The following is a 14,784-nucleotide window of genomic DNA, read 5'->3' as shown; positions in this document are numbered from 1 at the left end:
AAGTTGAATTGGGGTATTTTTAGAGAGAATTGATTTATTATAAAGAAATCACAACATCTAAGGATTTTGCAACACCATGGAAAAAATAATTTCAATGTTGCATGCTAAATTCCACATACAAATACATTTTAATCCCATAGCCCTTCATGAATAAGGAAGTTCCTTCCTTCCTAGCAAAATACTTACGCTTGCTTGAAAAAAAACACTTAGCACATTGACCTGGCTCACACAACTTACAAAGCCATAATATAATTAGTTTGCCTTTGGCTTAGCGTGTTATACAAACCTAGTCAATTATGACTTATACAGTAAGCATGCCTAAGCAAATCATGGCTTAGTGCAGTATGTGAATTTAATTACTGATTCCAATGTTTTTTTGTATTTTAACAAATGCTACAGCTTTCAGTATTAAATATCAAAGAGAGTTACTCTACACATAGATCTCGAAAACATTTAATTTTGGGGTTTCTCAAGAGCTTAAAACACCAAATTCTGCACAAATGGTTAGATTAGCTAAATATTCTTGTCAATTGTGATTTTGATGGTTTATTTTTATTTTTGTTGTTGACTTTCTGCTAAGAATAGCTTTTAAACAGAGATATTATGTTTAGATACGGTCTTGATTCAATATTACTTATAGAATAATAAAGAAAAATATTTTTCCTTTTTGTAAATATTTATTCTTTCAATTTGTAATTTGCCCTTTCCATTTCCTTTTTTTTTGTTTCCCTTTAGTTCCTAAATACTTTAAAAAATAAAATACAATAGAGATTAAAAATATTGAATTGTGTTGAAAATGCCTGTTAAGAATGTCATATCAACAAATTCTGATTTGGGATATAATCTGTGTAAAAAAAGGTCTGTTTTCTTCAACTACAGCCCTTGTCCGTGGACTGTTTTTGAAGGAATCTTGCAGTGCTGATAGCATTAGACATCAGCTAGCTACACAACTAAAGTAAAAATTATCATCTATGTACAAAGATTGCTATGTTAGTTTTATATCCTGACTTTCTCTGGCTTTTCAAAACGTTCTCCTAAAAAGTGAATTATAATTATTTATCCCTAATATCTTGAGAGCAGCATATATTTTAAACTGGTTTTCTATTTGGCCTATTGTCCTGATTTTCAAAAACTTCCAAGAACTTGCATTTTTCTATCTTTTTTTTTTTTACATTCCAGCACATCCTTTCCCGTGACCTTCACTTTCCTAGTTCAGTTCAAAGGCTTCCTGCTTTCTCAGAAGATTATACTCTTCCTGTATTTTCTCAACATCTGTAAGATGCTATTTCTTTATCTTCTTTCAAATCTCTCTTCAAAATGCTGCTTTTTCATCAACCAACTGGCAAAGCTTTCTACTTTCTGTTGTATGTCATCTTGGGTAAAAATTCTGGGAATCATAGTCCTAACAAATCTGGAAAGCAGTAGGTTGAAGAAATCTGACTTAGAGTGATCACACCTGTAATAAAAGAGTAGTCTGCAGGTTTCAGTTATTAAATCCCTATTTTACATCTTGCTTGTGCTTCTTTTCATATGGCTGCTTGCTCCTTCATTGGAACAACAATCTATCTTTTTTTGCTATCTTTAACCATTTTGCCCAGTGATCCACCCACCCACCCCTCTCTTTCTCTCCTTGTATACCCATCAGTGGTGGGATTCAATTTTTTTTACTACCGGTTCTGTGGGCATGATGTGGCTTGGTGGGCGTGGCAGGGGAAGGATGACATGTGACCTCATTTACTGACAGCAATCTCCATTGTTGTCATTAACTGAATCCCACTAGGCAACTATCTACCCCAATCCAAGCCATTCCTGGATTGTCCCTCCCAGTAAGGAGCTTCAGTGAGATAAGGAAATCTTTTCTCTGCCTGCTCTTGAAAGCACTCCACACACACATACCTATCCCCCCTTGTCTCTGCCCTTTCTGGCCTGCCCAAACAGCAGCAATCTTTGCAGTGATGGTGCCATCTCCACCCAGGCCTCTACTTCAGCACCACCATCACTGCTGTACAGTACAGCAATTGCACGTAGACTTATATACTGCTTTACAATGCTTTCCAGCCCTCTCTAAGCAGTTACAGAGTCAGCATATTGCCCCCAACAGTCTGGGTCCTCATTTTACTCACCTTGGAAGGCTGAGTCAACCTTAAGCCTGGTGAGATTTGAACTGCCAAATTGAAGGTAGCTGGCAGTCAGCAGAAGTAGCCTGAAGTACTGCATTCTATCCACTGCGCCACTGCGGCTCAGGGTATCATTCAAACCCTGGGCCACAGCCCTGGCACAGCTAGCAACCTCAGTGCCACAGCACAAAGCTCAACCACTCCCGCCGTCTTGCATTCTGCCTGCTCTGCCCTGCCCTGCCCTGCCCATTTAAACTTTGCATTCTTTCACTGCTGATGAAGTGCACGTGGCATGGCCCTATATGAGGCAACTGCTGGCCATGCCAGACTTCCTTCCCAAGGACGTTCATGCTGTTCTCCAAAAAGCATGCATCATTCTTGCAATGCTTCAGAAAGCTTCCAGGACAGAGCCCTGTGTGGCCAGTAACTTCCTCACCTAGGGTCAGTCTAGGGTGCCTCATCAGCAATGGGTGAAAGACCATGAAGGGCACCTGGTTGTGTGGCAGGGCCTGCAGAGCACAGAGCAGTGGAGGTGGCTGGGCTCCTTGAGTTGAAATGGCTCAAATTGGCACTCCTCGATGGTAGTGGTGCTAGGGTTACAATACAGGTAGTCCCCGAGTTATGACAACAGTTGAGCCCAATATTTATGTTGCCAACTGAAACATTGGTTAAGTATGTTTGCCCCATTTTACAACTTTGCTTGCCACAAGTTGTTAAGTGAATCATTGCATTTGTTAAGTTAGTAACCCAGATTCCCCATTGACTCTGCTTGTCAGAAGGTTGCAAAAGGGGATCCCATGACCCCAGGACACAACAACAGTTTGTGCAAGACTCTGAATTTTGATCATGTGACCGTGGGGTATGCTGCAATGGTTGTAAGTGTGAAAATGGTCCTGAGTCAGTTTTCAGTGTTGTTGTACAACTTTGAACAGTCACTAAATCAACTGTTGTAAGTCAAGGGCTACTTGTAGAGCCCTAGGGCAGAGGTCGTCAGCTCAGACTGAGATTGCTGAAGACCCTCAGATAGCCCAGGGCTGCCCCAGAGAGGAGTGCTCTGTGCAGGGCTGTCAAATGGACAGAAATAGGGTGAGGATGCAGAGTATCGAAGCACCCCATAAATGATAAGTGCAGTTAGTTTGCCAAACACCTGAATTTTGATCACCATAACTTTGGGGACCAGTCATAAGTACTATTTGCTCTGCATCATAACTTTGGTTGTTGAACGAATGGTCATTAAGCAAGGACAGACATGATATTCTTCCGATTAAAATCGGAATTCCGATTTTATTGGAAATCGCCCACCCCCCCTTTCCCCCCTTCTTCTCCTCCTTCCCCTCCCCTCGGAGGCCCCCTGAGTCAGGAGTTGCTACCGCCAGCGCGGCTCCAGTCCCGCGTTGCCTCGGGAAGGGAAAGGCAAAAAGGAAGAGCCGCGGCGGCACTTTGCAACAGCAGCAGCGGCACCAGAGGCTCAGGCGCAGCAGCTCCCAGTTTTGCCTCTCCCTTCCCAAGGCAACGCGGGACTGGAGTCGCACGGAGCCACGTCGGCGGTAGCAACTCCTGACAGCCCCAGCCGGACACCTGAGCGGAGCCTGGGCAGTGCGAGCGGAGGCTGCTGAGCGGCAGAAAAAGGGAGCTGGGCAGCCACGGACCATCCATCTCTCCATGCAACACGCCACCACCCGGCCCTGGCAAGGGAAAGCAGCGGGCGCTCCCCGGGCGGCGGCCTCGGCCCCGCCCCCAGGGAAGCAGCTGCCCAGCTCTGGAGCTGATCCACACGTGACCGGCTGGAAAGGAACGGTGTGTAGCGTTGGTGTTGTGTGTGCGATTTCTTGGCTTGCGGCGCGGGGTCTCTTTTGGCCGGCCCCAATTTTTTTTTCAGAGGGGAATATCATGCCTGCAAGGAGTAATTATAATATATTATATAATCTATCACACTAAATTATTTTTAGTGCGATTCAAAGGCAAAAAGATGTTTTGGAGCACTTGGAAATGCAATTCATTAAAGCTGCTACATCTTGTAACACAGCAACTCTTCGTGGCTACGAAGAAAAGACAAGTGATTTTTGAAGGAGTTGTACAGAAGTGTGAACTCAAATCTTCAAAAGACCTTTTGCCTTTGGAACTCATACTTCTATATCTATATTTATATTGCTCGGAAGGGAAAAAGAATCCATACCTTCTTTGCACAAGTTCAGGAATATTTGATAAAAGACATTCCTTTGAAAACTAAATTCAGAACCTAAATTACGGGACAATCCATGTAAAGAAGAGAGAAATACTTTTACTTTTGTTATAATGACGACTCATCCATTTGGGGAAAATCCACTGAACGATCAAAGAAATTGTTAAGTTTAAGCAGCTGTCTGGATTGCTGTTGAAGTCTTAATGAGACATCCAGAAATTTCCAGAAATGAAATTTTGTAAGCAAAATAGTTTTTCTTCCTTGTGAGATACGAAGTTAATGCTCCTGGTTGACCAGCACAAATGTTACAATTGATTTTGTAACCAAAATAGGATATATTTGGACCCACAATTTTGCCAAGAATTGTAGTGTTTGATGCGGATTTGTATTTTGAAAGTGTGGTCATTTGCACAATGGCACTTCCTTTCCCCTCATTTTCCTGCACATCTCCATTCTCTCTGCCCCCGCCCCCTAATCTCTTACATAAAGGGAAAGGAATTACCATGTTCTCTTGATGGAGACCATTCCTGTGTATAACTATTCTTAGCTGTGAAATTGCTTATCTGGAGCAATATAAATTCCTTAAGCACGCTCTTGTTAGTCAATTTTTAGTGTTACCCTCATTCCTATGTGTTATAAAATGTTCATTGGGCTTTTTTATTACTATAAATTAATGTACTGTTGTCAGTTTTTCCCAAGCGATCTATAATTCTTATAAATCCTTATAACATTATGGTAGTACTATTATTCACAGGGCCTGGGATAATTTGTCTAGACAAAGCTTTCCTAAGCTCAATATGGTCATTAAAAATATTACAACTTTTTGACTGATGTTTTTCTCTAAGTAATAAAATTTGTCAAGTGTGGGTTTGATCTCAAGTGTCATTCTGTTTCTTATTGTAAAGTGTTTGAATAAGTTGTTCCTTTATTGACTTGTCCTCTTAAAAAAGCCATTGAACCATCTTTTGTATCTCTTGGGCTAATGAAAACATGCTTGCCTTGTCTTTCCAGTACATTCTTATTCTTGCAGCTTTTTAAAGAAAATATTCTTTCAATATGCCTTATCAGAAGAACAAAATATTTTGTTGGTTGCCAAAGTAATTTAATAGTGCTGTAACTTAATAGCAAATAATATTTGATCTGGAGGTCTTTGGTAGGGTTGTAAGTTCCTTTGAAGTATGTGTATGTTTAATTGTGCAACTTATTGAAGTCTTGCAGTTAGAAGAGACCGGATTTGAGTTTCAATCAAGTGAAAGTAATAATTTCATCACTTTGTAATAATATAAACTGTTTATGGTTTCTCGGGTGTGTTTTGTATCTACTGCTTATACAAGATAATGCACACATATTTTAGCAAGACTGTAATATGCCCTTTGTGTATAAAATTACAGATACTGCTTATACAAGATAATGCGCATATATTTTAGCAAGACTTTAATATGCACGTTGTGTGTGTAAAATTACAGATATTACAAAAGTCTCACAAATCCCTTAAGTTTAGGCATTTGCACAGTGCTCTGCTATGATTTTATTCAGTTGCAGTTTTCTTGTAATAGGGGCCATAATTCCTTTTGATAAACTATGCAGTTGTAAAATCCAATGTCGTGACCTGCCACTTAATGATGGCAGTTCCGGCGATCCCCAGGTACCACTGTTAAGTGAGGACCATGAAGGTCACTATAAGCAAAAACCTCACGTGATCGTGAAGCGCAATCACATGACCATGGGACACTGCAACAATTGGTAATCCAGGCCAGTTGCCAAGGGCTTAGGCCATGATTGTGCAACTGTAGTGATTCTGCACTGGCCAGAATTTTGAGGACTGTTATGTTAGGTGCAAGTAACCAGGAACAGGAAGCATTAAAAGTTTATTACATGCAGCTTATACACAAGAATCTAATTATTAATGGTCAAGCCAAATTGGCACTAGATAAGGGTTAATGGGGTGGGGGTGGGGGTGGACTTAGGCTCTTGTGAGAATGCAAGGACTTTAAACCAATGACGTGTTTAATCCTGCCTTTAGGCTCAGCCTGTTTATCTCCTACATGGCCATAACTACCCCTTATTCAAGCATTGTCACAAGTTTAAATGGTCACTGAATGAGTGGTTGTTAAATGAGGAACACTTGTACTTGTTAATTTATATATAGATCTTCTATCCTAATAGAACTATGGATCCATTCCCTTCATCATAGCCTCATATGAAACAGTTTGATAGAACTCTCAATGTTAGAACGATGGATGGCTATGTTAAGGAGAAATATAAAAATTTTGCCTTCACAGGCCTTTCTTTACATGGGTTGTGCTGTGAAAATGCCAATGTCATGTACATATTCCATGAAATAATAGGTGAGAGAAGAAGATGTTGGCTGGATAAGGGAGAGAAAGATAAGGACCTTTTGCATAAGAGTCTTACAGTTAATGAAATATATCTTGTGGGATTCTTGAGACTCTTATCTCTACCATTTATTTATGAAAGCTTTTTCTGGACTTCGTACTTATTCTACCACTTGGAAGTTCTGTTGGAAAAGTATTTTGATCTTTGTAGTGAGTTGGCCTCGACGTAACTTACATTACACCCCAACTTTTATTTCATGCCAACAGATGGCAGTACCTCCCCGGTTACGTCTGATTTTAGAAGCTAAACCATGTTGGCCATGTTTGGTTGGGGGAACCACTTGAAACCAAAGGCTAAAAATCATGGAAGAAGGGAGTGGCAAACAGCATCCTTGCTAAAACTGTATATATAGCATTTGCCAGAAATTGAATATAGCTCAAAGGGGGGACTTTATCTTTTTAGTGATTCTAATTAATAAAACTCAATATGAGCAGTCTTGCTTTTTTTCTGAATCAGTGCTGGAATTGCACTAGAGGGCAGCATGCTACTACACTACAGTGCTTGAAAATTCAGGTTTCTAATTTTTAGTTTCTTCCTGGGAAGAAGTAGAGCCACCTGTTCCAGTATTTTTACATAAATGAAGTTAATTTGAACGTGTGACATTTTGTATACAGGAAAACGACAGTAAGGAATATCCTAATTATTTGCATGCTACTGGTAAGAATAAGTTTATTTGTAGAACTATGATTTATTGATATATCTTATTTGGTTGCTTATCAGCTTTGAGAAATGCTAATAAAAAATATCCTATCACAGTCATGATCACACTGTAGGCAACTTGTCTTCATAAATTAGTATATCATAATATAACAAATAATCGGTAACTGATCCAACATTCTTTATCAGTAAGAAGATACATAATATTGAAGTTGGAAAGGGCTTTTTTCCACATTTAAATTGGCATTTCATTACCTTTTCTATGAAATATTGGAAAAATCTCAGTAGAATAGCTTTCTCTAGTTTGGGTATCCATCAGATGTATAGGCTTTAAGCCTCAGAATGCTCTACGTGTCTATTCTGGTAGGAATTTCTGAGAAAATCTACACATTGGGATGGCATCCACACAGGAGAAAAGCAGTAATAGGATGATTTGATGAATGCAACTAAATAATTCATTTGAACACATCTTCAGGGTACTATTGAAAACCACACCATAGAATTACCATTATATATATTATTATTTGTTATCGGAGATTATACCAACCTTTCTAGGGATGTTGTTCTTTACTCTTTGCACATTATTGTTTTCATTTGGTTGTTTCTTGGTTTTAATCCTGTTTTCATCTTCCAAAGTCACATTTGCAAAACCGGATGACTATACAAATCAATATCACCTGATCTGCAAAAATCCACATGTGCTAGATTTCCATCTAGCTAAGAGTTACCATTTCTGTATTCATTTCTTTATTGCGAACTGTCATCCAGAGTTTGTAAGCCAAATATAGTTGTCCTATTATACTGTCATATCAAGTGGTGCTAATTACATAGTATAGACTGGATTGGATTAACAGGTGGCTTGGGGGCCGTGGTGGCTCATGTGGTAAGATGCTGGGCCTGCCCACCGCTGAGGTCGGCAGCTCGGCGGCTCAGTTCCCGTGGGTGAATAAACTGTGGAGGGACAAGAAATGAGCCTCCACCAACTGCCTACTGGCATTCAGGCGTCCCGGGGGTAAAGATAATACCGCCTGTAAAAATTCCTTTCACAAAGGCACCAAATCACCTTGGTGATCCCTGGCTAACACGTGCCATACGCTAAATAAATAAACAGGTTGTAATATAATACTTTAATGATCTAAGTTAAGTGATGAAGGTGATTTACTAATTAGTTGCTACTTTATTATTACCACTGCCTCAGTACTACCTTAATTCAGCGTATTTATAGATGAAAGTAAAGGATTTTTTATTGTGATATATACTCAAATAAGAAATGGCAATTTTCCATATTCCATAGTTAGAAAGAGTCTTTATTTCTCTGTAGGCACCACCCTCCATGGTCAATAATGAACAACGTCAGCACGCCGAACACATATTTTTATCATTTAGAAAATCAAAATCGCCGTTTGCAGTTTGCAAACATATTTTAGGTAAGTCCTATGTTTCAATCAGAGTACCATTAATTCATAATCATGTAGCTTTCTAAAACAGGTTAAGGATATATGTGTGAAGTATTGTTTTTTTTCTAGCAGTGTCTATTGGATTTAGAGATGCATATATTAAGCACTGTTAACTTGAAAATAACCCTCATTCATCCTAGTGAGTCTTGGTTTTACATAAATATGGCTAAGATGTTTGATTCAAATATACAAATACAGCTGATTCCAGAAACTATCCTTACACCATTTTAAGAGCTATGACAATTAATTTATGCTTTTCTGCAGAAACTACAGCAATTTAAAATATTACTTGCTTTCTTTTCGATGAATCAAACACAGAATGATTTTGCAGTGTTTAATATATCACAAAACCAAACTGGATAGATTATACATTTGTTAGAAATTAATATTAATAAGGAAAGCTTAATAAATAGCCAGATAAAGTTTAACAGAATACAGGTAGTCTTCAGTTAACAGCTGGCTCGTTCAGCAATCATTTGAACTTACAACAGCACTGAAAAAGTAGGTTTACAATTTGTCCTTAAACTTAATGCCATTGCAAGGTCCTTATAATCATATGATCATGTTTTGTGCACATTGCAACTGGCGCTTATATATGATGTCATCCAATGGTCACATGATTTCCGCTTGTGACTCTCACAGCTGGCTTCTGACAAGCAAAATCAATTGGAAAACAAACAGGTAGTAGTAGCATGTCGCAGTCATGTGACATTGTGTTTAATAGCTATGGATGATTTGCTTAACAACTGCAGTGAAGCTGACATCGTTGAGTCAAGTGTAGTCACGTGATGTTTCACTTAATGATCACTTCGATTAGCATTGGACTTGCCAGCCCCAACAGCAGTCATTAAATGAGGAATACTTGTAGAACTATTTTATTTGGTTTTAATTGAAGCAGTGTTGTTACCAAACAGAAATGTCTGGGGAAGGTGTTACAAAAGCATCCAAAAATACTAATAATAGAAAAATGTTAATGGCAAGATTGATAAAGACAATGGTCTACATCACGGGTGTCAAATTCACAGTGTCACATTGCCATCACGTGACGTTTCGTGACATTTCCCTTCACAAAGCTGGGGTGGGTGTGGCCTACACATGATGCATCCAGCCTGTGGACCGCCATTTTGACACCCCTGGTATACATGCTTCTTAGGAACAGCTTATGCACTAGTGGGATAGAATCTTCTGGTTTCAGATTGCTGTTTTCTGTTTTCTTGCTAGTGAGTTGAGCACAACAGCACCATCCTTTTAGTGGCTTGGGTATATGATTGTGGCTAGGATGGTGTTAATACACTGAATTGGAGGACAGCAAAATATTATGGAATATTTTCATGTCACCACTGGATTTCACTGGGAGAATTGTTTCTAAAAATGTCTGCTTTTTGCATTAATGTGTGACCATTTTAAATATCACTTTGGGTTTAACACTTATTTATGCCTAATATTTACTTACTTCTAATTTTAACTTGCTGATGCTAGTGTTTCGGTAACTTGTTTTTGCTGTTGATTTATGTATTTTTATGTATTTTTAAAATATCTGTTGAAATATATATATCTGTGTTTGAATGTTGTAAAGGACAGGTTTATAATTGCTATGAACCCTTTAGAAAAAGGTATGTCCTAAAATCCAGCCTAGAATTTCAGACAAAAGTAAAAATAAAAAGTAAAAATAAAATTAAAATAATATTTTTCATTGGTGATATGTTTCAAGCTTTTGTCTATGGATTATGAGTTTATAAACGTGCATTTCTTTAACAGAAACTAGTAAAGTGGACTATGTCCTTTTTCAAGCCGCCACAGCGATAATGGAAGCAGTTGTACGAGAATGGATTCTGTTGGAAAAAAGCAGTATAGAATCACTACGAACATTCCTTTTAACATATGTCTTACAAAGGCCAAAGTAAGTACAGAGCATGGTTTAAAACATTTGTATAGGTTCTTGAATAACAACTTTAAAAATTAGATGCTTTCCAATTGAGATTGATAAAATCCACATAATGAATTGTCTTCTGTTTTCATGGCCAAAGAAAACATAATTGGTGGAGTCAGTGTTGTATATACAAGGGGGAGTTTCTGTCCCTGAGATTTCCAGTTTAAAACATGATGTCAAATGTAACAGAGAGACATCTAGGATGATTCCAGAGACAATATTAATTGGAATACAGACCACATGGTATAAGTGATATATAAGAACTTCTTATGTTCACGTACATGTTAGAAGTTGGTGGTGGTTGTTTGGGACCTCTGAGATTCTTTCTAGAAGTGGGTGTAAATTAGGAGGGATGTTTCACTCTTGGTAGGGCCACTCTAAAAGTAACAGGGTAGTCATACCCTCCTGGAAGTTTTGCTTATTGGGTTTTTGCTGTTCATTGATTGGTCTGTACAAGCTTTGAATGATGCAGCTTAAAGGAGAGAAGAAGAAATGAGAAAGATCCTTGTCTTTAAGTAAAGTTATCTTCTTAGTCTTACATAAAACATGGGTTAGGGTGCATGAGTAATTAACATATGCCTCTCCATCTCATAGATATTGTAGGCTTCTCAGAGAAAGAAGATGGCAATTTGCAAAATATTATTAAGTGCAGGATATTTACATGGTTTCCTTTATTAGGAAAACAGATAGCTACCTCCCCAGCATTTCTGCAGGTTTAGGTAAGCAAAAGGATCAAGAAAACTGTCTTAACAAACTAAAGATAAATAGGCTGCTAAAGTAAACATATCCCCCAGTTACTAAAGTTTTATAACCTAATTCCATTTTTTAATTTCAATACATATGATTAATCTTCCAAGATAATGTTTGTTCAGTATTTTAATGTAAGTCTGAAAGCGAAATCTGTTGCTGACTACAGACTGCAGTTTCAACTATAACTGCTGTGAATGAAAACATTAAAACCATTCACTAAGTCTAAAAGTACATTTGAAAACCAACAAGAAAAATAGCTAACATCAGGGCTGAATCTATTTCTTGATCCAAATAAACAGATTCTGGAATTTAATTCAGCCAGATTAAAAAAACTGTTGTAAACAGCCACAGTCACTATATAACAATTTAATAAATAAAAGTAAAAACTGTGCTATGTATATACGAGCGGTGCCAATTACAGTGGGAGATGTAACACAGGGGATGCTGCAGGATATGACCTGAATCTGTCCCAAAGACTCCCCCCGCCCCCGCCCCCCATAGCCTCCTCTTTTTAGGAGGCCAGCTAGCATTTGGGGTTAGGAAATACCAGCCTGACATTTATTCATTGCCTTCAACCTCTCTGAGTAAAAGAACCAGTTGTTCCGCCTTCCCTTAAATATGTAGTAAGTGATTACTATTTCTGTGTTCATCAGAATTTTCCTCAGCTTCCGGATCAGGAGAGGAATCTGCCCAAAGATGTCAGAAGATGAGGCTTTCCCCTTTCCATAAATTCTGCCTGCAAGGGGAATTGTTTACTTCCACACAGAGAAAAATTAAATGCTAGGACAGTGAGGATGCTGAAACCTAAATTAAAAGGCTGGCAGGCCAGGCCACATCCTACACACATGCCAGAGATTTCTTCTTCCTAGCTTATAAGAAAAACCGTAAGGCAACAACAGAAGACAAGAGAATTTTATAGCTAATCAGCCCAGTCATTCCTGCTTTCTAAAAGCAGTACAACTAAGAAGAGTTTGTGTATTTTTGCTTTGCAAACAATTATGTCATTTTGATCAGTGCTGAATATATTTTATATTTTATTTTGCAGCCTCCAGAAATATGTACGGGAACAGATATTGTTAGCAGTAGCAGTAATAGTGAAACGAGGGTCTTTAGACAAATCAATTGAATGCAAGAGCATTTTTCATGAAGTCAGTCAGTTGATAAGCAGCGGCAATCCCACAGTGGTAAGTTATCATGTTTAAAAACACATCTTTATTTACATCTTCCTGGACATTTTTTTTCCTGTCATTATACTAATTATTTACTTTCAGGAATAATTTAAATCTCCCTCTATGCTTCTGTCTTCCAAATCTGCTGGAATTGCTGTGTCCATTGAGCATTCTCAAGTCACAGTCGCAACACAGTTGGAAGTAAAGAGTTGAGGAAAAGGGCATTAATTAAAAAGGGAAAAGGGATCTTGGAGGTCTTCTAGTCTAGGGCTTGCCAACCTTTTGGACTTCAGGGACCACCAAACTCATAATTTTAAATCCTGCGGACCAGAGATCCTGGGAAAATCACAAAAAAAGTCTGCAGGAAAATTCCTCACCCTGTTTTCCTACCGACCAATCATTCTTTATTTGGGGGATCGCAGGATACTGTCTCCAGCTCTATTCTCGGGGGCGGGTAGCGAGAGAGACTTTTGGCTTCATGCAAAGGAAGCAGCAGAAGCAGCAGAAGTCTTTCTTTCTTTCCCTCAAACTGCCAGAAATGAGTCTTTGTGAGACTTGTCACGCCGGCGCAGCCTCTTGGAGCAGGATTCCTAGCAGGGTCCCAAAGACTCATTTCTGGCGGAGTTTGGGGGAGAGAAAGAAAGACTTTTGCTACTTTCCTTGTGTGCAGCCAAAAGTAGAAGAAGAAAGTAGCGGAAAGAAGCAGCCAGGTGGCCAGGCCAGGCGTGTGGGGCGCGTGGGCAAGTTCCCCCCTCTGCCCTTTCCCTCCCTCCCCTCACTACCTCATGTTGTTCACAAAACAAGCGACGCAAGCCTTGTGTTCCCGTGGGCCATGTGGGCGGCACAGCCTTGTGTTCCCGCGCAGCCTTGTTTAATTGTTTTGGGGGGGGTGCTTTGGGGGTGACATTTCTCTGCGGACCATCAAAATTTTCTCGTGAACCACTAATGGTCCCCGGCCCACTGGTTGGCAACCACTGTTCTAGTCCAACCCCGCTGCTCAGGGAGGAAACCCTATACCATTTCAGATAAATGGTTGTCCAATCTCGTCTTAAAAACATCCAGTGTTGGAGCATGCACAACTTCTGAAGGCAAGTCGTTCCACTGATTAATTGTTCTAACTATCAGGAAATTTGTTTTAGTTCTGAGTTTTTCTAGATAAATGTTGAGGTTGTCAGAGATGTTCTTTGTATTTGGTTTGGTTTACATCTGTTCCTAGCTGTGTTCTGTCTGTAAGTCAGCTGTTGGAATGGTCTGAGGAAAGACCTTTTCCATTCCCTGGGGAAGTGGTAGGGCTGGGTAGAAGGGGTGTTTGCCGACTCCAAACTGAAGATGGCAATATAAAATTTACTCATGTTACATTTTTAGAAGCCGATGAGGAAATATCCTCCACCCTCTCATGAAGCTGTAAATAGAATTCCAGCACCTTATTTCCACTTGCGCCGTTAGTTCCAATTCCATATGCTGTGCCAGAAAATGTTCCACTCTGGAAATGAGTTATCTGTACTGCTTGCTAAAACCTTTGGTAGCTAAAACGGAATAGTCCGAGCGAGCTTATCTATCTGCAATAAAATGAAACCAATGCTATGTGTATAGCAGCAAAAAAAAAAAAAAAAGTCTAAGAATAGCACAACACATGTCACGATGCTACGAAATGTACAGATATTAGTAAAATCCTTTACCTGTAATGATTGACAACTTCAACCTTATTTTAATAAAGTATACATTGAGTATTTGTGAGCCATTTGATTAGTTTAAACATTTCCCAGTGACTACTTGAAGTTACTATCTTTTAAATCTCATTGGAAGATAAGGACAAGTTTGGTATTAATACTTAATTACAACTTATGAATTATTAGCAAAAATAATTCATACTTAGCAGTTTTCTCCTCTCTTCTATTTGCATTCTGACCAAGGGAAACTATTAGTTTTCAGGTTATTCAGCTCGAAATCTGTATTATGCTCCCGTGTGAGTTTTCAGATATCAATCAAAATAATAACTTTGCTTTTCAACACTTAGAAAACGGTTCCATTCTACACATGCTCTGGAATATTATTTACAAAGACTTACTACATTATTGCCAAGTATGGGATATTTCTATTGTACATTTACCTTCACGTGTCAACG

General features: G+C 38.9%; 1 protein-coding gene across 1 annotated transcript in view; it reads left to right on the top strand.

The window, feature by feature from the left end:
* The window catches only part of XPO4 (exportin 4), a 78,712-nt gene that overhangs the window by 5,310 nt on the left and 58,618 nt on the right, over nucleotides 1-14,784 (top strand). The window contains exons 2-4 of the mRNA XM_026675073.2: nucleotides 8,675-8,780; nucleotides 10,569-10,710; nucleotides 12,536-12,674. Coding sequence (XP_026530858.1) covers nucleotides 8,675-8,780; nucleotides 10,569-10,710; nucleotides 12,536-12,674 — 387 coding nt within the window. The remainder of the gene's footprint in view (nucleotides 1-8,674; nucleotides 8,781-10,568; nucleotides 10,711-12,535; nucleotides 12,675-14,784) is intronic.

The sequence above is a fragment of the Notechis scutatus genome, chromosome 5 (assembly GCF_049901735.1).
Source record: "Notechis scutatus isolate UNSWTSFEM ecotype Mainland chromosome 5, rNotScu1.2, whole genome shotgun sequence".
In the NCBI taxonomy this organism is placed as follows: Eukaryota; Metazoa; Chordata; class Lepidosauria; order Squamata; family Elapidae; genus Notechis; species Notechis scutatus.
Note: the sequence above shows the minus strand (reverse complement) of the source record. Positions and strands in the feature narration are given on the sequence as shown.